General features: G+C 38.2%; 1 protein-coding gene across 1 annotated transcript in view; it reads left to right on the plus strand.

Annotated features, from left to right (window-relative positions):
- The window catches only part of SLC17A7 (solute carrier family 17 member 7), an 89,983-nt gene that overhangs the window by 48,190 nt on the left and 17,338 nt on the right, over nucleotides 1-24,455 (plus strand). Inside the window, exons 2-4 of the mRNA XM_063436859.1 lie at nucleotides 4,589-4,841; nucleotides 9,566-9,684; nucleotides 23,951-24,065. Of these exons, the coding sequence (XP_063292929.1) occupies nucleotides 4,589-4,841; nucleotides 9,566-9,684; nucleotides 23,951-24,065 (487 nt within the window). The remainder of the gene's footprint in view (nucleotides 1-4,588; nucleotides 4,842-9,565; nucleotides 9,685-23,950; nucleotides 24,066-24,455) is intronic.

Here is a 24,455-nt window from a genome sequence, read left to right on the forward strand (position 1 = left end):
TTGAATCCTGTGTTTTCACTATTCTTTTTTCTATTGTCCCATGATAACGGGGCAGAAGTCCACTTTTAGGACTGTCCTTTCAAACTGAGACTTGGCAAGCATCCAAACAACAGACAATAACATACAAACATACAAACATAGAATGCGACGGCAGATAAGAAACATCCGCCCCATCTACTCTGCCCAGTATTCTAAATACTTTAATTAGTCCCTGGCCTGATCTAATATCTAGGGTAGCCTCATGCCTATGCCGCATGCGTAAACTCCCTTGCAAGATAAATGTGCAGTGCACACACTCTAAATGCTATATTTATATTTCTCTCTTACGAGGTCCAGTGTCAATAATTTCACCTACCTTTCTCTTTCTAATACAGTCACCCTCTCTACTACACTCTGAAATTGCTTCTTTTCTGATCTCATTCTATCAGGCCTTTCACATTTTTACCTTCCCGCTGTTGCAAAAAAGTTAATGTACATATACTGTTTAAACATTCCAGATACACATTTAAAATCATGACTCGAAGCCTTTTACATTCACATCCTTTTTACAGTTTGGATTTAATGATAGATAGATAGATAGACAGATAGATAGATAGATAGATAGATAGATAGGTAGATAGATCGATAGATAGAGATAGATAGATAGATAGATAGATAGATAGATAGAGATATATAGATAGATAGATAGATAGATAGATAGATAGATAGATAGATAGATAGATAGATAGATAGGTAGATAGATCGATAGATAGAGATATATAGATAGATAGATAGATAGATATGCCATTTGAAGAAGAACATGTGTTGCTTTTTATATTCATGCACTTCAAATTTATGAAGAAGCCTTGTATTCAACATTTATTTGCAATAAAAATTAAATTACGTTTTTAAAAAAAAAATGTTTGTTGTAGACAGAGACCGATATTACAAAAGCAAGGTTTCCACATTGGAATTAAAAGGAGCCATCTAAGCATTACATGCAGAGCAACATGTGGTTACCCCTTCATTTGCTTTAAAGGAAGAGGCAATACTTCACCCATCATATTTAATGGGACACATGGGATTGGCAGAAATATCTAACACTTACTGGTGGACAAAAGTGGACATCAATGATTAGAGTCCAGGGATTTCTGAAGAACTTCTGAAAAGGACAATTGTCGCCTCAAAAGCCTTTTGACTCAAACACACATAATTCACACACATGTACATCTGCATTAAAAAGTGAACATTACATTCAGACACATCCCTGCAAACAAACTCAAACATTACATACAAACAGACCCCTGTATTAAAACACAAACTATATAGAAGCACCCCTTCAAACACCAACACGGTGCACTACAGCACCAATAAATGCCACAGTGCTGTACAGATATACAACCTAGAAATTTTGACTTGGGGTGCCTTAAAAATATTGAAATATTAAGGCGCCTTGAACCTAAAACGTTTGTGAACCACTGGCTTATATAATAAAATAAAAGCAATGCAAGTAGTGATGTAAAACCGCATCCTTTAATTTTCATCATTTTCAATCTTCATGGGGTAATTGAAGCTGAGCAGGAGGACTCATGCCAAGAACTTTCTTGTAGTCAGCCTGGTATTCACTGACCTTCCCTGAGCACTGAACTGTGTACTTATGGTTGGTCTTCTCTCACTTTCCAAAGTTGTTCAAACTTTCTAGTTAACCTGCTGTGATGCATAACTAAAAACATTTCATGCTTGTACAATTGGAAATATTGGAGTTCAAGGCTTCCGTTTTCTAAATATTGCTTCATCGAGTTGACACAGAGTTAACCAGTAATTGAGTGCAGTGAATTATTTGGTAAGGCCTTAATGTAGACCTGGGTAGTTGAAATAGTTCTTAGAGGTTCAGTCACTGGATTTTTTTAATGCCCTACTCTAACTAAAGGATCTACTACTTTCCCAGAAAACACGCTTTTGAATAAAACATTTGAAATCTGCTGTTATTTGCTTTACTTTTTTTGTAAAATTATGCTCTGTTTTCTTTTAAATGTTGCGCAAAGTTTGAACAAAAGACATCATAATCCTGCTCATGCCTAGCACAGCCAAGGCACACATTACATTGGAGGAGTAGAAACAGAAGAAGCATAAACATTCTATGATCTCTGTATGCATTTTTCATAATGAGATACAAGGACAGAGTTTCTATCAATGACTGACAGGTAGTCAACATGGAGGCACTTTTTTTTCCAGCATAGCAGTAAATACACAAGTGTAGATTTCTAAAAAGAAATGTTGTGTTAGACTTGAAAAACGCATATGTATTAAATATAGGGGATAAGTAAACATAATATAAAAAAATCATAGGAAGTGATGTTTTCCTAAAAATGGCTTGTTTATGGTATGACTAGGCCAATACTACTTAAAGACAGAGGAGCAGTTGAGTTTCTTAAATTAAGTGCCAACCTTGACTGTAGGTCTAGTATGCCAAAAGCCAAAAGGTGGGACTGCACTCAATCCATATTAAAGCCTTGGTGCAACCAAACCTGGTGTCATCAAGCTTGAAAAAGACCCTAGGGTCGAAACATTGCTGCTGGACACTGTAGTTCAATAAAATGCTGATCTAAGCCTTAGAGTGCCTGGACCTTTTTCTCCATTGACTGTAGCTCTAGTGCAAAATTAATAAAAACAAATCTAACATCTGTGAGTGTATCTGATCTAAAATGTTCATTGAGGGGCGGGCGGGGCCTAAACGCAGAAGTGAGCAGACTCAAGTCACAGTAGCTCCTGCATGATCTACTGATTTATACTAATTATCTACGGATATATGGCATAATCTGGCTTTCCTTGTTCACTACGTGCCAGAGGACATCGTGGTGCCCACAGGGATACCATTTTCTGTTGTCATTCATGCAGAACTGCTCAATTACCCTCTGCACCCTACAAGCATGGTCTGTGCGGGGGAGACACATGTCTGGGCCATCATCCCCTCCCCCCCCCCTCTGGACCGGTGGGTGTCATCCCATTCCCAGGAGACTGTCTCCGTGATCCGCGGCACCAATGCCAAGGAGGGCCCCCCATAACCAAAATGGCAGAGGTGGGGAACCTGCGATGGTAGCACAGCCAGAGACCACCATTACACAGCTGATCAGCATTCTTGCAGCTTTCCTGATGGCAGAAAGGCAGAAGGGCTCCTCAACACAGCTAAATTACTACTTACCGTTCAATGAACATGTGGGATTCCCAGCTCCTGCTGTAATGTGCAGTTGGGACATCCCTCATCACTCAACGCTGTTACCCCTGCCGACCTGCATTGCACTCCTACTTTACAGCTGACTCCAGTGGAAGATTGGGTACAGGCAAGGGATCACACACTAGGAGTGCACTCACCTCTCTCATCACACATAATGCTGGACTCACTCCTGTCATGCCAAAGGCCTTGCAGATCGGGGGTTGGCTGAGCCTGAGATGTCTGGGGGACTTTCTCATGGTCTGGGCTGCATTAAGTGGAGATGGCCCCTGTTAATCCTGTCATATTTTACCTGATTTAATCTCTATACACTCTAAGCAGTTGAAATTACTTGCAGTGCTTTAGCTTTTCTCACAACCTTCTCTCTTGTTAATTTAGCTCTGCTCTAAGGCTCTCTTGTCTTAAATTATTAAAATTGTGCTGTTTACCATTTCTACAAACCCAGTAATGGAACTCTTAACTCTTATGCCAACCTATATATGTTTGTACCATAGTTCTTTCTATAAACAAGCACATCAAAAATTAAGAATTCTGAAAAGGTCCATTGTAAAATAGAAAAGATAATTTTCTTCTTTTTATTCACTGTCTTTGTGCCAACATCATTTGCCCCTTCTTTGTGATGCTGTGCCCACTTTGGTGCCGGTTACTCTGTTTCTCACCACACTGTGCAACTTTGCTTTGGATGCGGCATACTCTGATGTGCATTACAGTAATGACGGAGTGCACCTTTGCAGTGTCAAAAATATTGAGATCTGTCTTGTTTCAATCCAGCACCACACCGATGACGTCATGCATCCTTTCAGCGTCAAGAATGACGTGGAACAATGCAGCTGTTCACCCTTAGATAGACAAAATGATGCAAGAATGGAGTCAATCTGGTGTCACACATCTTTGACATTCTGTCATCTTTCTGATGACATTAGATGCTAACCCTATATAAACGCAATGTTCAACAGGCCTGTGCGCTATTGTGGTCTGTTCTGGCCAGAGAGTGTGTTCAGTATTTTCTGATTATTTCATTTTTGACGTTGGCTTGTTTTGACTTTCCTGATCTCTCTAATCCTGACCTTGGCTTGCTTACCTGTATTGTTGCTTATCTGTACTACCTTGACTTTGGCTTGTTCTTGGTCTATTCTCTCTCTATACTACGTTAAACCTGTCAACCTCTAAAGACCGATGATACTTACTGTCCTTACTGTCCTTCGAACTGTTCTATATTTGCATGTTGGACATTTCTATTATCCTGACACTTTTGAGTATAATCCTATTAAATAAAAGGTGCAGCTACATGTATTCATATTATTTAGCATTTTAATAATGTCATCTGGTTGGCTAAAAACTGACATCATCATTTATCTTATCTCTTTTCATTTGCAGGATATTAGAGAAAAGGCAAGGAAATGGAGAAACCATTGAGCTCACCGAAGATGGACGACCTGTTACCAAAGATCAGAAACGCCAACCTATGGTTGATTGCACTTGTTTTGGACTCCCCCGTCGTTACATCATCGCTATCATGAGTGGTTTGGGTTTCTGTATCTCATTTGGCATCAGATGCAACCTTGGTGTGGCCATTGTCAGCATGGTGAACAACAACACAGTATTTAAGGAGGGCAAGGAAGAGGTGGAGGTGAGTGTCACTTTGTTCTATAGTAACTGTTTCGGACTACATTTCCCATTGGTCCTATACAGGCAAATGGCTTACCCCATAGGATCACAGCATTCACATAAATAATTTGTTTTCTATATGTCATATAATTAAACATATTAGAGGCGAACGTGGCTTGCATTTTACTGGCCAACTACAACATACAACATACAAAAAAAAACATCCAATCATCATTTATGTTATTGGGGTGATTCAGTGGTTAATGCAGTGTTTTAGTTGATATTTGTGTGAAACCACTTAGCTGACGGTGAAGGAGTGATATGCAACTGCACCCCTTTCTTTCTTTGCTCTATACCAAAGCTGAGAACTCAATTATAGACATAGGACCACCCCTTAAAGTAACATTGCCATTTTTTTTTTGTAATTCTCAATATCATCTGTATATTATGTTATACCAACTGATTATTTTATTTAATTTTACGTATATTACAATTCTTGAATAAATCATATACCTACCTTTCCCGCAATCCTTTCTGATAAACATCTTTATGCCCCTTTGGTCGTAATGTCAGTTATCTGACCCCAAACACACTATTTTGCAACCATCCATTTCTTTTTTAAAATTGTGCATTCTTTCTGCCTGCATCATTTTCTGTTGGGCGATAAGGGGATAAAGATACCATATAATAATTTGCTGACGAAAAGGACAGAATCACCTTGTTTTCAATCATGCACATATCTCTATTAGCCAAATGGTTTCAGGATATGTCATTTGCAACATAATACCATATGGGAGACAGTGTGTCCAATTATAAGCAGGAAATAGAGGTTTTGTGTTTCTCAGATAGATCATCAGGTATATAAAGGGTTACTTTGATTGCAACTACATCAGACACTAAAACATAATGGCTCAATCACAAATAGAACTCCCACTCTTTTGATTGCTCTGCCAATGAGTGACTGATATTTCAGTGTCAATGTCACGATTACCAGGGGAACCTAAACACGCAGACAGATCACAGACACACAGATATTGTAATGCCGGTCCTTAGAATGGCCGGGCTATGCAAAGAGATAGAGTAGTCAGAGTACAAGCCGAGGTCAAGGATCACAGAAAACAGAGTAAACGAGAAACGAGCCGAAGTCAGTAACCAGAGAATGAACCACAATACAAATGCGCTGCCGGGCTATGAAAGACCACAACAGGGCACTGAGGCAAGGGGGGAGGTAAACTTATATACACACAGGGAATGTCTGATTGGCTAACTTCCAATTAGTGTTAATTACAACACGTCGGAGATGTCTTTTCCCTCTCTTGTGATCAGTGAGGTCATCACTATGTGCCGGGTCACATGACCAGGTCTGACACACATATAAGGAAGCTGCCTTGGAGCGTGCAGCGTCAGAAACAATGTCAGGTTGGGGAGTGGCAGCAGGGACAGCTGCAAGCTGCGGACAGGAACCGGAAGACGCCGCGAGCGGCGCAGGGGCAGGGGACCTGACAGTCTTTATTGGCTAATTCTGGTATTGGTGAATTTGGAAAATGAAGACTCACCCAATCATATGATCATATCAATCATAAAAATATGTACTCAAAGAGTAGCCCTGCTCAGTATTATTTCCAGCTTCCCGTGCTCAGACGAAAATAAAGAAAAACAAAAATTCTGCTCATTGACATTGTCATGGTGACAGAGTAGTATCTTAATATGATCTTAATTACTTAATGAAAAAAGTAATTATAAGGGTGAATGTCGACATGTGTTACACTAAACAGTTGTGATTAATTACTAATCACGATCCTGTGAAGAACTCTATACAGGGAGTTTTTTTATTGCATTACTGTTAATTACAGGAATTCATGGCTGTAGAATAAAAACACCAATGGAATCATATGTTTGTTTGTTTGTATTTACTTTATTCTAAAGACAACAAAATTGATCTTACAGATGTAGTGCAGTCTTGAAATAGTGGTGGTTTAGGTCCCTTGTCTCTAACAATGTGAAACTTTGCAGTTTCTGAACATTTTGACAGTTCAGCCTTGTCGCCAATCCTCGTTGTTTTTGTTGTTCATAAAAAAGAAGATAATAAACCCAAATTGAAATGATCTCCAGCTTGCCTAAAGAAATTGGGAAGAAGTCCTTTCTTGGCATTAAAAGGCTATTTAATGAAATGCCAGCTGCTCTTCATAGTCCTGTATATCTTCTTTGGTACAGAAAGAATACAGACAGTTGTTTTATAGGCATTTGACACTACAGACGTGTCCATTGTTCTTACTGTGGATAGCTCTAATGCTGCAGAAGGTGAAATTGCTTTTTTCCAATTTCAAAGGATTTCTAGGGCTGTCTGGAGAGGTCTGTTAATGAACATGTTACTAGACAGATATTTGTATTTTCCTGATATAGATGAATGTTTCATCATATTCTCTTGGAGTTTTTTCAAGTGTAAACATGCTACTTTTATAGCCTTGTTTTTTCTTTATACTTTTTCTGTATTTGTATTTGTTTATATTATATAAATAATACCTTCCTTTTCACTGTGTATTTAAGGTAGGGTCTTACTATAGAATTCTAAAAAGGAAACGTTATATTGGTTTTAATTAAAACAAAACAAAAAAAAAAGATTTTTTTAAATTTTATTTCCAGAAATAGTCTGCATCCACATGTGACAGTACCTGCATTGAATTACTTTATTACTGCGTGTTAATAATCACAGGTTTGATTTATGTCCAAGGACATCAATGAATGAAACAAAACATCCTATATACACTAACGCGTTTCACCACTAAAAAGGTTTTGTGAAACCCCTCCGGCTTGAGTTGTTAAACTGCCTGTCTACTTCATCAATATTTCCAGTGCTAAATCTTTCCCATTTTTTTATGTTGTGTTAATATCTCTGCATGCATGGGTAAATGAATGTGTATCTGACTGTGTGCCTTTATGGGTAAATGAATGTGTATCTGACTGTGTGCCTGTATGGGTAAATGAATGTGTATCTGACTGTGTGCCTGTATGGGTAAATGAATGTGTATCTGACTGTGTGCCTTTATGGGTAAATGAATGTGTATCTGACTGTGTGCCTGTATGGGTAAATTAATGTGTATCTGACTGTGTGCCTGTATGGGTAAATGAATGTGTATCTGACTGTGTGCCTTTATGGGTAAATGAATGTGTATCTGACTGTGTGCCTGTATGGGTAAATGAATGTGTATCTGACTGTGTGCCTGTATGGGTAAATGAATGTGTATCTGACTGTGTGCCTGTATGGGTAAATTAATGTGTATCTGACTGTGTGCCTGTATGGGTAAATGAATGTGTATCTGACTGTGTGCCTGTATGGGTAAATGAATGTGTATCTGACTGTGTGCCTGTATGGGTAAATGAATGTGTATCTGACTGTGTGCCTGTGTGGGTAAATTAATGTGTATCTGACTGTGTGCCTTTATGGGTAAATGAATGTGTATCTGACTGTGTGCCTGTATGGGTAAATGAATGTGTTTCTGACTGTGTGCCTTTATGGGTAAATTAATGTGTATCTGACTGTGTGCCTGTATGGGTAAATGAATGTGTATCTGACTGTGTGCCTTTATGGGTAAATTAATGTGTATCTGACTGTGTGCCTTTATGGGTAAATGAATGTGTATCTGACTGTGTGCCTGTATGGGTAAATGAATGTGTATCTGACTGTGTGCCTTTATGGGTAAATGAATGTGTATCTGACTGTGTGCCTTTATGGGTAAATGAATGTGTATCTGACTGTGTGCCTGTGTGGGTAAATGAATGTGTATCTGACTGTGTGCCTTTATGGGTAAATGAATGTGTATCTGACTGTGTGCCTGTATGGGTAAATGAATGTGTTTCTGACTGTGTGCCTTTATGGGTAAATTAATGTGTATCTGACTGTGTGCCTGTATGGGTAAATGAATGTGTATCTGACTGTGTGCCTTTATGGGTAAATGAATGTGTATCTGACTGTGTGCCTTTATGGGTAAATGAATGTGTATATGACTGTGTGCCTGTGTGGGTAAATTAATGTGTATCTGACTGTGTGCCTTTATGGGTAAATGAATGTGTATCTGACTGTGTGACTGTACTGGTAAATGACTATATGACAGTGTGCATAAATTATCAAATGAGTTTGCACGCATAGGGTGTTAACTACAGAGTATATGGTAGTGTGCATAAATTATCAAATGAGTTTGCACGAATAGGGTGTTAACTACAGAGTATATGGTAGTGTGCACTTAAATAGCGCCCTCCTAAATAGGTCAAATCCACATAATGGTACCAAAATTAAAAGAGCTGTGTGCGCATTACACCTCCTCAAAGGAGAGTATTATTCAATGCTTTCCTATGGGGATTCTGGCGATGCTGGAGGTCCTCATGCATAGTGTGAGGACGTCCAGCATCATTTAGACGACCAAAAGTAATCTAAGAAGCCATAAGTCCCTCTAATGGCTGTCTACCAGAGAGGACTTATAAAAACTGCCATAATTACACTTGCAGGGTTAAGGGTGATGGGAGTTGGCACCCAAACCACTTCAATGAGCCGAAGTGGTCATGGTGCCTACAGTGTCCCTTTTAGAGTGACTGGGGATCCATTGAAGTATTAAGTAAAAAAAATAGGTATGTTATTTAAAATATTTATAATTGAAACAGCATAGCGCAATGCCCCACTATCAACTAGCTGACATAGGAAGCATAATACACTATCTTTATATAATACACTATCTTTATATGTTTTTACAGCCAGCAAAGTTCACTTGGAATTCCGAAACAGTTGGCATGATACATGGATCGTTCTTTTGGGGTTATATTGTCACGCAGATTCCGGGAGGATACATCTGTCAAAAATTTGCAGCCAACAGGTAGGAGAATTGTGGTTACATGGCTGGTGCTGTTCTATGTTTTCAAATTTCAGTTCATCGTGCACGTGATTTTACTTATAAAATCTGTCATTTTAGCATTTTGTAACAGTGTGCTTACAGAACATAAAATAAGATCTGGGTTTGTCTTAGCCCCATTCCTTTCAACCATTCAGTCATATTAAATTTACATTAATTAATTAATGTGTTTCGTCTCATTTACGTGATTATAATATCTGGTGTCCCCTGACACAGTCCTTACATGCAGTGTTAAACTGTGTTTAATGTTTTAATGCTAAGCTAAACTGTCCTACAGCCCATAGGCCCCTTGTTTCTTGGGCTAATGAGGAAGCAATGGCCTGAGAAGCAATGGGCAATTGACTGAGAGTAAAAACCAAAGAAAAAAAAAGTTACCTGCGCTCTCTCCTTAATCCCTATGTATATATAGACAAATGGAGGTCATTTAGTTACTCCAGTGGCCATTAGAGGGAATGCCTGCCAGCCAACGTCAAGGCAGACCCCCCTAAGTGGGCCCTACACTGACCCTTCACCTTGCTTCCTTGAGCTTCTGGCAATGATATCTCGAATGAGACAGAGAGGGGTATTTTTTATATACACCCCTATATACTTATTAACCCTTAATAGGGAACACATGGGATTGGCGGCAGCATTGTAACAAAGCTGTGTGATACAAAAAATGAATACAAATACAAAAAGATAAGTCCTGCGCTAATTCCCATCACTTCTGGGCGGCAGCAACGACCACAGTACACATCAGCCCCAATATATAGTAAAAGCCAAAGAAATAAAAGTTACCTGCACTCTCTCCTTAATCCCTATGTATATTTAGACAAATGGAGGTCATTTAGTTACTCCAATGGCCATTGGAGGGAATGCCCGTCTGTCAACGTCAAGGCATAACCCCTGACACAGTCCTTACATGCAGTGTTAAACTGTGTTTAATGTTTTAATGCTAAGCTAGACTGTCCTACAGCCCATAGGCCGCTTGCTTCTTGGGCTAATGGGGAAGCATTGGCCTGAGAAGCAATGGGCAATTGACTGAGAGTAAAAAACAAAGAAAAAAAGTTACCTGCGCTCTCTCCTTAATCCCTATGTATATTTAGACAAATGGAGGTCATTTAGTTACTCCAATGGCCAATGGAGGGAATGCCTGCCAGCCAACGTCAAGGCAGACCCCCCTAAGTGGGCCCTACACTGACCCTTCACCTTGCTTTGAGCTTCTGGCAAAGATATCTCTAATGAGACAGAGAGGGGTATTTTTTTATATACACCCCTATATACTTATTAACCCTTAATAGGGAACACATGGGATGGGCGGCAGCATTGTAACAAAGCTGTGTGATACAAAAAGTGAATACAAATACAAAAAGATAAGTCCTGCGCTAATTCCCATCACTTCTGGGCGGCAGCAACGACCACAGTACACATCAGCCCCAATATATAGTAAAAGCCAAAGAAATAAAAGTTACCTGCACTCTCTCCTTAATCCCTATGTATATTTAGACAAATGGAGGTCATTTAGTTACTCCAATGGCCATTGGAGGGAATGCCCGCCTGCCCACGTCAAGGCATACCCCCTGACACAGTCCTTACATGCAGTGTTAAACTGTGTTTAATGTTCTAATGCTAAGTTAGATTGTCCTACAGTCCATTGGCCCCTTGCTTCTTGGGCTAATGAGGAAGCATTGGCCTTAGAAGCAATGGGCAATTGACTGAGAGTGTCTGGTGATCACTGGCAGTCTATCACAGCCACCATTGCTGGTATGAATCGGTATGGCTAGAAAGAAGTGTATAATCTCTGCATTAGTCATACTTTCAGTGGGGGCTGGCCTGTGGGTAGCCAGAGAGCCTTATTCAGTGTCACATTAGTCAAAAAAATTTTAAACACTGAATGAAGGGACTGTGCCAGGAGACTCCAAGCACTATAACCAATTCACTGAGATGAAACGGCTATAGTGTTTACAGTATCCCTTTAATTAGTATTTAGGGAGCATCACCATGAAAATTATACAGCATCCTAAATCAGTGTGCCCATCAGTGTACCAAAAAGACCCACATGTGTTTGGCCATGCTAAGCTGAAAATCCAGGCTTGTCTTGTTTTCTAGAACATATTTGTTCTTACTCATTAGTCAGTGTCTGGTTTTCTGGCAATGCTTACGGTATATTATTCATATAGATATTTTCTAAAAGCACAAACATTTTGGTGAAATTAGACACAATTAGAAAGCTTAACTATAGATAAGATTGACCAAATTTACTATTGCACAAACTGAACTAAATTGAAGAGTCTCCAAATGTATCTAAATATATATTTTCTTAAACATTTTACTTGATCCTGGTGCATAGGGAGACAAAAATATGTTTTATCATAGTGCTTGCTGCAGACATACTGTAAATGTAACACCAATCTGGAAGCATTTAAGCAGAAACGAGTGACCTGATTTCATATGAACAGGTGTTCACATACAAAATAAAAATCTGGTAATTGAAAGGTCAGATGATGCAAACACCAGATAATAAGTACACAAACCATAGTGTATTTCTGCTATAAACTGCAAATGGAACCATATATGTATTATTATTTTTTTGTTCCAAATTTGCAACCTAGCAATCTGTAGTCCTAAAAAGTCCCAAAACTAATTGCCAGCCTTCAGTTGATGAAACACGGCATCTTGCGTTTTGGGACAGGTAACTAGTCATAAATAAGACTACAATCTTGAAAATGACATCACTTTACTAATGTTAGACATATACAGTATTGGATAAAGTAATCCTCCTTGCAATTTGTTTGTGCAGGAAATATTAATTTATATATTTTTCTGTCTGTCCTTTGTTATTTATATTTTTATTTTTTAACTCCTAGACACTAAAGTTTTACTTCTGAAATTCCTTGCTATCTATGAGAAATCACATCACCTTTATGTTCTATCACCAAATGTTCACATACACATTTCGAGCATTGGTTTAAAGCATAATGCACACTGAACCCCTTATTCTTTGTATGTGCTGTCGTCGATGTATCGTTGTTTGACCTAATATATGCCCGATTTAATATTTTTGGACAAGCTTTTCAAATAATTTAATATTTTTGGATACACTTGTAAAATATGTTTTCAAACTTTTAAAATATCAAAAAGCATAATATCTATAAAAAAAATACCATATTTACTGGAATTTTCTGCGCCATTGTATCTAATTCGCACCTAAATTTTTGAAACATGAAAGCTGAAAATTATTTTCACTGGCAAATGTAATGCACATTTGTAGAACTACTATAACAACATTGTACATTATTATTTTTTTATGATATTTTATCTAAAAAGAAAAAAATGAACTCAAGATCATGTTATTTAAATTATATCTGTTGCTAGGCAGCACTGGTCATGGTCATGCAATACCAATCATAATGATGAAGATACCATGCATTGCAGAATGGATCTACCATGAACACCAACTGATCTCATTTTCATGGAGACACAGTCTTGTAGAACATCTCTACAGCACACATGTGCTTAAACCAAAGGATGCCCACCTAGCTTAAAAACAAGAGAAAAGTGTTTATGAAAAAAAAAGATGGAAAATACAGGTGGTAGACGGATAGAGTTGCTGGCTCATCATAAGCCTGGGGCTGGAGGGGTACCCGACTTTGGTACCATTGTACAACTCATATGGAAGGACTGTACGCTCCCATAAGACATCTGCCTGGTCAGGGCACAGGCTGACTGTCACTAAAGTTTTCTTCTCTGTGCTAATCTTCTCTATGCAAATTGAAGATTTCCTCTGAAGATTCTTATCACGAATAGTACCGGTCCAGAATGCACCTAAGCAGTCTTACTTCTAATCTGTAACATGACTGAATATACCTTGCTCCCTCTAAGTTAGCGAATATCTAGAGCAGGCATCGACAACCTTTGGAACTCCAGATGTTTTGGACTACACCTCCCATGATGCTTTGCCAGCATTATGGGGGTAATAGTATTATGGGGGATGTTGTCCACAACATCTGGAGTGCCGAAGGTTGCCTATCCCTGATCTAGAGCGTAGTCATCTGTACCCAGCTTGTTTATATTAAAATGTAGAATTGTGCAGTTATATTGAATGACATGCAATTGTTTCAGTTTTTGACTGTGTTAATCGCAACACTTGCTATTGCTGTCATGGCATTGCAAGTCTAGTATTTCTATGCACAGCAAAAATTTGGATTGAAAAAAATAATAAAAATTCATAGTAATTTCAGAGACTTGTGGAAAATGAAACAATGCTTCTAGCATGCATGTGTGGTGGGGGCAGGGTGCAGAACAGTGTCAAACCCCCCCTCCCCCCCCCCCCCCCCGGAAACAAAGCCACTGTAGAGTCAGAGACTTTAAACTTTGTTGCGCTACATTCCATTTCTTTCATTATTTACATTTAGTAGGTAGTATGAGGAGGCAACTGACATAGACTGTTAAAAATATCAGAAGAACTTTATTACGGCTTCAATAAATTACATGTGTTGATTTTGTCTTGCTTATGTACAATTAGTATGTGTATCTTGTTTTCGTCAAGATATGTTTTCTAAACAGCAATATCGCAAGTACAGATAATAGCGTGAATAGGTGATTAGTCCACCTAAACAATCTAATAATGAGGGTTTAGAGGTTCTGAACAATATTCCGAAAAGTTGACAATCCTATGGGGCCCCTTTGCTCATGGGGCCACAGGGCAACTCACCAGCATGCCCATGCGTTAAGACGGCTCTGGATTAGATAGGTAGATAGTTAGGAGATAGATAGATAGATAGAGAGAGACAGACAGAAAAACATAGAGAGAGAGAGAGAGAGAGAGAGAGAGAGAGAGAGAGAGAGAGATCGATAGATAGACAGATAGATTGAGAGAGACAGACAGACATATAGATAGATAGATAGATAGATAGATAGAAAAATATGCTATTATTCACGAATTCCAGTAATTATAAGTGCACATAACTCTAATGCCAGTTCACCAGTTGTCCTTCGTTGGACAACTCTTGGTAGGTACTAACCACTGCATACCGGGAACACCCCACAAGACTTGCAGTTTTGGAAATGCTATTGGCTAGTCACCACTATTTGGTCTTTATCAAAGTCACTAATGATCTTTTCACTTGCCCATTTTTGACTTTTCACCTGTTACCTAATGTATCCCACCCCTTGACAGGTGCCATTGTAACAATATAATCAATGTTATTCACTTCACCTGTCAGTGGTTTTGATGTTGTGGCCCATCACTGTATAGGTTTACATATGCTTAATTTAAACTAATAAATCAAAATGGATCTGCTGAAATGTTTACAGCAGACGTACAAATAAATAAATAAATAAGCTGAACTGGAAACATACCCGACTTAAAGAACTTTTTTGGTTCCACTATTTTAACCTTACATTAAATTTTACTTAAATTCTGACTTTGGGAAATAAACCTGCAAAGTCATATATAGATAAAACAATATGAATCTTGTTCACTATTCACATATGTATACTTGTTAAACACCCAGTACGGGTACATGTTAAAAACACATTGCTATAATCTCTAGTATTTGTCTGCCACTTTCTCGTTATAACTGCAGAAAATGTTTAGTTGTTGAGTTTATACATATATTTTAATTTTGGATTTAATTTTCATTTTGATTTGTGAAAAATATATATAATAGATACTGCGCATAGAGTTATAGATATTATCTGAACTAATCCTTACTACGTTCCTTTATGATGGTACCTTGAGGGTTGGCTAGAATATGCTTTGTTCCTATCTAGCTTCAATGTAGACAAGCAATGATTTGATTTTGCTTGAAAAAAGGTCATGCTTTGATGGAAGCCAAGGGGAGATGTTTTACAGATTGTGAGTTCCACAATCTGTCAATGTTATAGATTCCAATGAATTATTCAAATAGCATTGAAAAGAATGCAGGGGTACATCATATTTTCCATTTTTGTAGTCTGAATTCCCATCCTCATGCTGATCAATTAACCTGTACATTGGTCATAACATTTATTTGGAGCCAGCTTATATTTAGAGCCAGTTTCTATTAGTATTATTTAATTCGAATTAGATTTATATATCAGCCATGACAAAACAGCACCTCTATGTAGTTAAAAGAAAACGGTCACTTACAACGATTTTTTTCTATTATGTTTACCCATCCCCTATATTTAACAAATATGTATTTGTCAGGTGTAAAAGATGTAATTAAATATAGAAATTCACATCTCTCAATCCTGCAGCTGGGAGCCTCTATTTTTGCTCCTTGTTAATCATTGTTGTACGCTCTATCCGTTGCACTTGGCTGTCAGCACAAAAAAGCATACCTCCCAAAAATTGGGAGGGGTGGAATCTGGACAGGGTCAGTGGGGTCCTGAGGAGTATCACCAGTGGTGGAAAAAGGGCAGACCCACCTTCTGATAGGTTTCTTAAACAGCTCTCCAGCCTTGAGGAACATGCAGGGAGCACTGCTGCGAGTGGTCATCATGCCTACTCTTCAGCACATCTATCTAATGATGCACCCACTCTGTGCTGCCTAGGGACAGTTCCCTGATGTCCTCAGATGTGGGACACCAGAGAACTAAATTGGGACGGTGGAACAAGACCCTGAAATTGGACTCTCACAGGACTGCAGGGAGCCCTGACGAAAGCATTCTGAGAAGAGGATAGATGAAACAATGTCTGTGTTTCTCCTCTTCATTTGCAATGTTTACTCTGATGTTGACTTGTCAGAACTGGATCGTGAAATCATATGGCAAGAGAAAGGTCAGCTTATGTAATGTCTCTATACCTATCAATCCTTTCTCCTGTTCGTTCAGAAAACCGGAAAGTGACACATGATGGCAGGATTTGAGTCACTTATGCAATGTAGGAGAGTGTGGGTGTCATCCTGCTGTCGGTGTCTGGTGACTCTCAAATGTGCCTGACAGATCCTTCAAATACACACAATTTCAGAACCTTCTTCAACTCCGTGACTAAATCTTTCCGGCATAATACTTTTTTTCCCCAAGACAGAAAAATATCAATAGTACATTTTGAAAATGTGTCTGATCTGCTGTTTTTTAAAAAAAAAAAAAAAAATCACATTTATAATTTTTCTCTGGAGCAAATAAATACTCAACATCATTTTTTTTTTTTTTTTTTTTAATTTCAACTTGATATTACTCAATAATTTCTGCATAATGGGGCATTTATGAAGCATGCTCAGATTTAAAAAAATACATATTAAAGTATTCAAGTTATATATTAACTACTTTAGTTAGAAAGTGGCAGAGATTTCACACATTGACAGATAGACATCCACATGTAGGATATATATAATACCAGGCAGATGGCAATCATGCATTCATTGCACTGAAAGAAGACACTCTCCATCTGCCTAAAGTGATTGTTAGCAAATTTCATACTGTCACGATTACTAAGTGACCCAACACGCAGAGTGTAAATGATAATAGAAGATAACTTATAGAGTGGCCGGGCTCTTCGTCTCAAGACAGAGAATAGTCAGGGAAAGCAGAAACCAGGGAAGTGAAGTACAAAAGAAAGAAAGGAGAATAGTCAGAATAGTCGAGATCAAATAACAAAAAATACACTGAGAATACGACGCACTATTGGGAACCAAAAATTAGAACAACGACAGGGCAATAATCCATGCCCATGGAGATCTTTTTATAGTGTTTGCCTTTAATTGTATAGCTACGCCCCCAAAACTTTGAATTTTACCGTTTTGGCAGGTTGTAAGGTCATCAGCATTATGATGTCAACACGCATGTGCCGTGTCATAGAAGGGCCAAAGCTAAGTGATAATTACTCTGACGCATGTACATAGAATGTTGACCTAGGAATCTGTTGAGTGTGAAATGCGTAAGGGTGATCTCATTCCTACTGTAATGTTTCAGATTGTGTGTTTCGGTCAGTTAATGTGTAATTTGTTTCTGCTGTCCTTGAACTAGTGAGTATTAACAGATGCACAAGAGTTAACATCACCAAAAAGATGCACCAAAGTAATCCCAGGCAATCAATTACTTTCCAACTTTCTACATGTCTGACCATCAAAACACATAGATTCTCTAACAATAAAACTACTTTAATTCATGTAATTTGTTACTTCAAGGTGAAATGACATCCAAGAATATCAACAAATAGCTAATTACATTTTAAATAGTAATATTGTTCACCAAAACAAAAGTATCAGCAATTCTTCTCTGCCTTCCAATGTCCATATTTCCATATGTCTGCAGGGCATTCTTTACATATGGTGGATAGAGAAACTGTCACCCTTCTCTTTGGTCTCTAGCACTGAAAACTTTAAATATGTCATTAATTCCATAATGCGGCACGAATACAATTATTCAGCCATCACGGACACTCTCACCACCATGCCTGACTGTAGGCAAGACACACTTGTCTTTGTACTCCTCACCTTGTTGCCGCCACACACACTTGACACCATCTGAACCAAATAAGTTTATCTTGGTCTCATCGGACCACAGGACATGGTTCCATTAATCCATGTCCTTAGTCTGCTTGTCTTCAGCAAACTGTTTGCAGGCTTTCTTGTGCATCATCTTTAGAAGAGGCTTCCTTCTGGGGCGACAGCCATGCAAACCAGTTTGATGCAGTGTGCGGCGTATGGTCTGAGCACTGACAGGCTGTCCCCCAACCCCTTCAACCTCTGAGTTATTTTGAGGGGGCAGCAAATTTACACTGTTATACAGGCTGTACACTTACTACTTTACATTGTAGCAGAGTGTCAATTCTTCAGTGTTGTCACACGAAAAGATATAATAAAATATTTACAAAAATGTAAGGAGAGTACTCACTTTTGTGAGATATTGTATATTGCTCCAATTTAAAAAAAAAACTAATTTCTCTTCTTACTTTTACATGGGTTGATTTACAAAATTTAAAATGTTTACTTTGGTTTGGCACATAAGGTAACTATCTGAATTGTGTGTGTGTGTGCATGTGAGTCTCACTTTTTAAATATCTCTAACTGGAGCACTGTATATGGGATAACATGTCAAAAGACAAGATGGACATGTGACAGCATGTAGGAAAAATATGACTATAGGGAAAGATGGTGGTGGGAGGTTGACACTTTGGGCCCAATTTGGACATTTCCACTTAGGGTTGTACTCACTTTTTTTTGCAACGGTTTAGAGGGGACAGCAAATTTACACTGTTATACATTGTAGCATAGTGTCTTTTCTTCAGTGTTGTCACATGAAAAGATATAATAAAATATTTACAAACACGTGAGGGGTGTTCTCACTTTTGTGAGATACTGTAAGCATGAAAGTATGTCTATATGTATGCATTGCTTGTTTTACTTATACATGCACTCCATCCGTTATGGTGAAAAGGTTCCTAATTTTGTGAAAAAAATATCAGGGTTTCCATATCTTTTTGCTCATTTTACTGTTTCATAAAGAAATGAAACAAGCCATCATACATTATCTAGAAACTACATTATTTACCTCCAGTATGGCCTGTGAACTAGCATTGGAGAGACATTTTTTCCTGATGCCCCATATTAAGATCACCAGGCACTGGAGTTTTTGGGGCTACAGAGCCTGCACTCCTCTTGTGATCCCCTATAGCCTCTATTGTCACACTTATGTCTTCTGCAAGTATCTATCAGTCACAGATTCTGTTATGCTGTGAACATTCTTGGAATTCTGGCAAGAGTTTCTGACGTTAGAATTGATGGTTCGTGTGCATAAAATAATGAAGAATACTGTGTCAAAGTAGACATGTCTTGAGGGTGCTTGCTGGAAAATACAGCAGCAGAGCTCCATCTCTTTCAAATGAATGCTTTATGTTGAGTTATTAATAGCAGATTGATTGGTGGTGAGTCATTACATTAAAACCCATCAGTAGAAACACGTGTCACAAGACTATCCTATTCCTGAACACCTCTAGCAGCAAAATGTTCCTCACACATTCCCTAATCAAAAAGACTGAGCAGAACACTTCTCACACTTTCTAATTTATTGTTTTTCACAGCGCTCGAGAGAAAGTGTTAGAAAAGGAGTGAAGGAGGTGAAAATCAGCACCTATATATTTAATTTTGAGATATCAGCAACATCTCAACCCTTTACTCACCATGACACTAACCTATAAAAAGATAAAAATACATTTTGCCAATCAGTCGAAAGTTGTTTTTTTTTTATAGATTTTTGTTTTGCTTTTTTTTAATGGTAAATTTATATTTCACAATTTCACGATTTCCTGATTATGTTCACTTTCTTTGCAAAGTATTTTATCTCTTCTTAAATCCAGTGTTCGTGATTTCTAATTGATAAAATAAAAATCTCATTTTATCTCACTCTATTCCTCAATAAGAGTGAGATAAAATGAATCTCACTCTTATTGAGGAATAGGTCACACACCATTCACAAACTACTGTGTAAAAGTAGAATGCATCTAAGAATGTCAGTCTACAGTAAATGGCAAGGCTTAAATAGCTTCTAGACACTTAAAGGAAAGACCTCACAATAAATTCTGTTGTGTGTGGCATGATAGTAAACACATCTCGGTATATACCAAAAGTAGACTGGAATGAAGAAGATGTTGAATGCGCGTTTGTGTATTTATTTGTGGTGTAAGTACTTAACAGCTAAAATACATGATCACTTATTCTATCATATTGAATCACTGTGAAAAGTTAAAAAAAAAATTGTATTTCCTCTGAACACTACACTACTACACACAAATGTTTATTCCTAAAGCCATAGTGTCCTAGTCACCGTTTAGGTAATCCCTGCGTAGACTAAAAAGGTAGTTTACTTGGCTATTATCTCAGGCCACACTGCTCTCTCTGCAACTGGCCCCGTATCCAATAGGAAAGCATTGAGAGACTAGTACACATACGCGGCAATATGCCATACTGCACCAATCAGATCATGCGACCATCGGTTTTAAATAGCGAAGTTTCCCATGACAGGGTTAAAAGGAGAAAGACATGACACCCAGTCCACTTCATTGAGATGCATCACGATCTCACATGGATTATAAATGTAGATGAGAACAAACTGACTCAGCTTAGACTTGTTTTGTAGGATTATTCCTTATTTAGCCCAGAGGAGCACCTATTTTTGCCTTGATAAATTAAACTTTTTTTTTTGGCAATAGTTAAGTATTTTTTCTGTTTTTGAATAAATAACTTTCCTTTTAGAAGGTTTTAGAAGGTTCATCTGAGGAATGTCCCGATCTGGGACTGAAATGTTGTCCTGTTTTTTCTTTTGTATTTGAAAACTTCTAATTTGATGAAATACAGTTGATTGATACAGCAAGCCGTGATTGCCGAACCCTCTTTTATATTGTTATATTATATGGCCTCATTCTGGCACCCTGCGAATGCTTTGTTTTGAAGATTATTTGGGCAAGTGTACAAGGATTTTCAATTGACTCTCTCTCTCTCTCTCTCTCTCCTTCTCTCTCCCCCTCTATATATATTTGTTTCATATATTAAAAGAGGACATTAATAATGTGATTTAATAATGTATAAATAATTGTATATATTTAATGTACTACATTCTACAGTAGTAGCAATGCCTACTTCCATCATTTTTGTTCTAAAAGCAAAGAAAAATATAAACACAATTCTATTGAAGAAATAGACCAATTCTTGTATTTGTTGCTGTATTGGCTTGAAGGCATGAGTTAATGAGACCCAACTGGGTACTTGTTCGTTGTACTAGTCACATGTAATGGCTCAGTCAAAAGATAACATTTTTTAATTAACCACTTAGAACGTGTTCCTGACTCGTACTCCTTTTAGTCAATTCCATAGCAGTGCATTAATGAGCCAAATGTATAAAGAAAATTCAGAAAAATCAATATTACTATCTCAGAGCAGTTTTCTTCTCCTCTCTCCTTATCTTTGGCTCGTTGACAATTCAGCATGAGGTCCAGTTCACAGTGGTATAAATACACATTTTTGTTAACTTTGATACCAGAGAGGCTATCAATACATTTTAGTGCAGCATGTTGTGAATGCGATGGGAGTGAAGGGCTTAGAGAAGATCTTAACTAGCATGGAAGGGATTAACTCAGTTATTGGAAGCAGTTCTTGGGAAACCTTAAATGATCTTGATTTAGGGACACCCCCTGCTTGATAAAAGGTGAGAATAAGAATCAAGTGAGGCAACAATCAGTTCACATATATCTAAGAAGTACATCATAAGAGAGCACACTCAGAGAATCGAAAGGACATTTGTCTTAAGATTTTCACTTCTTGCTTTTTAAAAGTTTATTACAACTTAATGAGTTTTTTTAAATTATGTATATTGTTTTTTTTACAGAAAAGTTCACTTTTTTATTTGTCTGAGCATCCACGTTGGACCAAATTCTACTGTCATCTAACTAAATTCTGCTCAGGCTAACTTGCTTGCGCCTGCTGATGTTATTGCTCTGTGTGAACCTGCAGCACCATTCAAGTTAGGTTAAACAGCAGTTGGTCAGGTAACAGTAGAATCTGACTGAAAGGGACATTGTACTCACTGTAACATTTCCTTTCTTTGAATTGGTTATAGAGCCTGGAATCTCCTGGCACTGTCCTTCCATTCAGTGTTAAACCGCAAGAGAGCAGTTTAACACTAAATAAGGGACCCTGGTCACCCACAGTCCGGCCCCTTCTGGAAGTGTGGCTAAGGCAGAAATTACACACTTCCTTGTAGTCATACCCATTCATACTTTCAGTTGGAGCTCTGATACGCTAAAAGCAGTCAACTGACACTCTCAGCCAATCACAGCTGCCCATTGCTGCTCTGGCTATTACTTCCTCATTAGCTTAAAGGGACACTCCAGGCACCCAGACCACTTTTGCTCATTGGAGTGGTCTGGGTGCAAACTCCCACTACTCTTAACCCTGCAAGTGTAATTATTGCAGTTTTTCATAAACTGCAATAATTACCTTGCAGGGTTAACTCCACCTCTAGTGGCTGTCTACTAGACAGCCACTAGAGGTCACTTCCTGGTCCATAGCACAGGAAACCTGTGCTAGAGCGTCGCTGGACGTCCTCACGCTGTGTGAGGACCTCCAGCGTCGCTCAAAACCCCATAGGAAAGCATTGAAATTATTTTTCAATGCTTTCCTATGGGGAGACGTAATGCGCATGCGCGGCATTGCCGCGCATGCGCATTAGGTCTCCTCGGCCGGTGGGTGGGATCAGTCTTGCCCACCGGCCGACGCAATGGACAGGAGGAGCGTCGCGGAGGAGGAGACAGCGGTGAGGGACATCGCCGCTGCCTCAGGTAAGTGACTGAAGGGGTTTTCACCCCTTCAGTAACCGGGGATTGGGGGGTGGGAGGGAGAGGGACCCTCCAGTGCCAGGAAAATGGATCGTTTTCCTGGCACTGGAGTTTCCCTTTAAGCAGCACAGAAGGAATGGTCAGCTGGGAACTCTCGCTAAGAAGTAAAACATAAAAACATTAAAAATTGTTTATTGCTAAATGAAATGACAGTACCAGGGAACTCCAGACAATATAACCCGTTTAATAAGATGAAGTAAACTCAATACCTACAGTGTCCCTTCAACTGAACTGCTCAGCTATATTAAAAAAAGTGAAATGTATTGTAAAAACTCAATATACATACTTCAGAAAAAAAAAATCATTACATTTAATAGACTGTAATTTGAAGCAAGCTTTGAAAAAATATAAAAAGTGCCATTTGATGACAGTCGTTCTTTGAATTGAAATTAAACTGGCTTTGAAATAAAACACCTTTGTAAAAGCATCCTCATATAAAATACACTGAAAGCCATTTTGATTTCAGGACACAGCCATTTTGCTTTGATATATGAAAACTTTAACAAAAGCTCTGCCATATCTCTGTGATACATTTTAGCTCAAATAAGTTATTCTGTACAGGTAAAAAAGGGGCTGTTTTTTTCTTTTTAAAAAGATGAACTTTAAAAAACAAACAAAAAAAAAAAACACTATAATGCAGCACATATTAATGCACTTCTCAGTTATTTGATTTAAAATTGCTAAACCTGCCACCCCCCACCCCCCACTCCCCGATAAGTGTTGTTACCCAAACGTGAAATTAATAATAATTTTGCTGATGTAAAAATTATTATATTTTTCTAAATACGTTATTAGCAGTCCTGTGTATCTAAATTGAAAGCTGGTGCAGTTATTGTGTAGTTTGAAACACAGAGCACTGTTTTATTACCTTTATTTACTCATCAGAGACAAATCTGTATCTTTACCTTACTTTATTTTTTCTTTCTCTTACAGAGTGTTTGGGTTTGCCATTGTGGCTACCTCTACATTGAACATGCTGATCCCGTCGGCTGCCAGAGTACACTTTGGCTGTGTAATTTTTGTCAGGATCCTACAAGGATTAGTAGAGGTGAGAGTCTATGTATGCTTTGTTTTTTTAGAAGTTGAATGCAAATTTTTTTTAAACTGTATAATCACAGCTGTTTTAAAATATTTACATACTTTTTAGCTGCCATGAGAGAGGGGGATTGATTTGCCCAGAAAACCATAAAGGGAGCCAACTTAGACCTATCTCAGTTATATCCAATGAGTGACAAGAGCAAATAAATGTGGTATACCCAATGGGGAGCAATATGTTCCGATCGGCCGTAGTGTCATAAAATGCCTTCACCTCTCCATACTGCCCAAGGTTCCCTATTTAGGAAGGATAGTCTCTATTTTGAACCAAAATCATTATTTCTGTCTTTTCTATCCTAATGTCCCTTATCTCTAGGTGCTCCATATTGCTTGTATGATAGTA

Source organism: Pelobates fuscus, chromosome 11 (assembly GCF_036172605.1).
Source record: "Pelobates fuscus isolate aPelFus1 chromosome 11, aPelFus1.pri, whole genome shotgun sequence".
In the NCBI taxonomy this organism is placed as follows: Eukaryota; Metazoa; Chordata; class Amphibia; order Anura; family Pelobatidae; genus Pelobates; species Pelobates fuscus.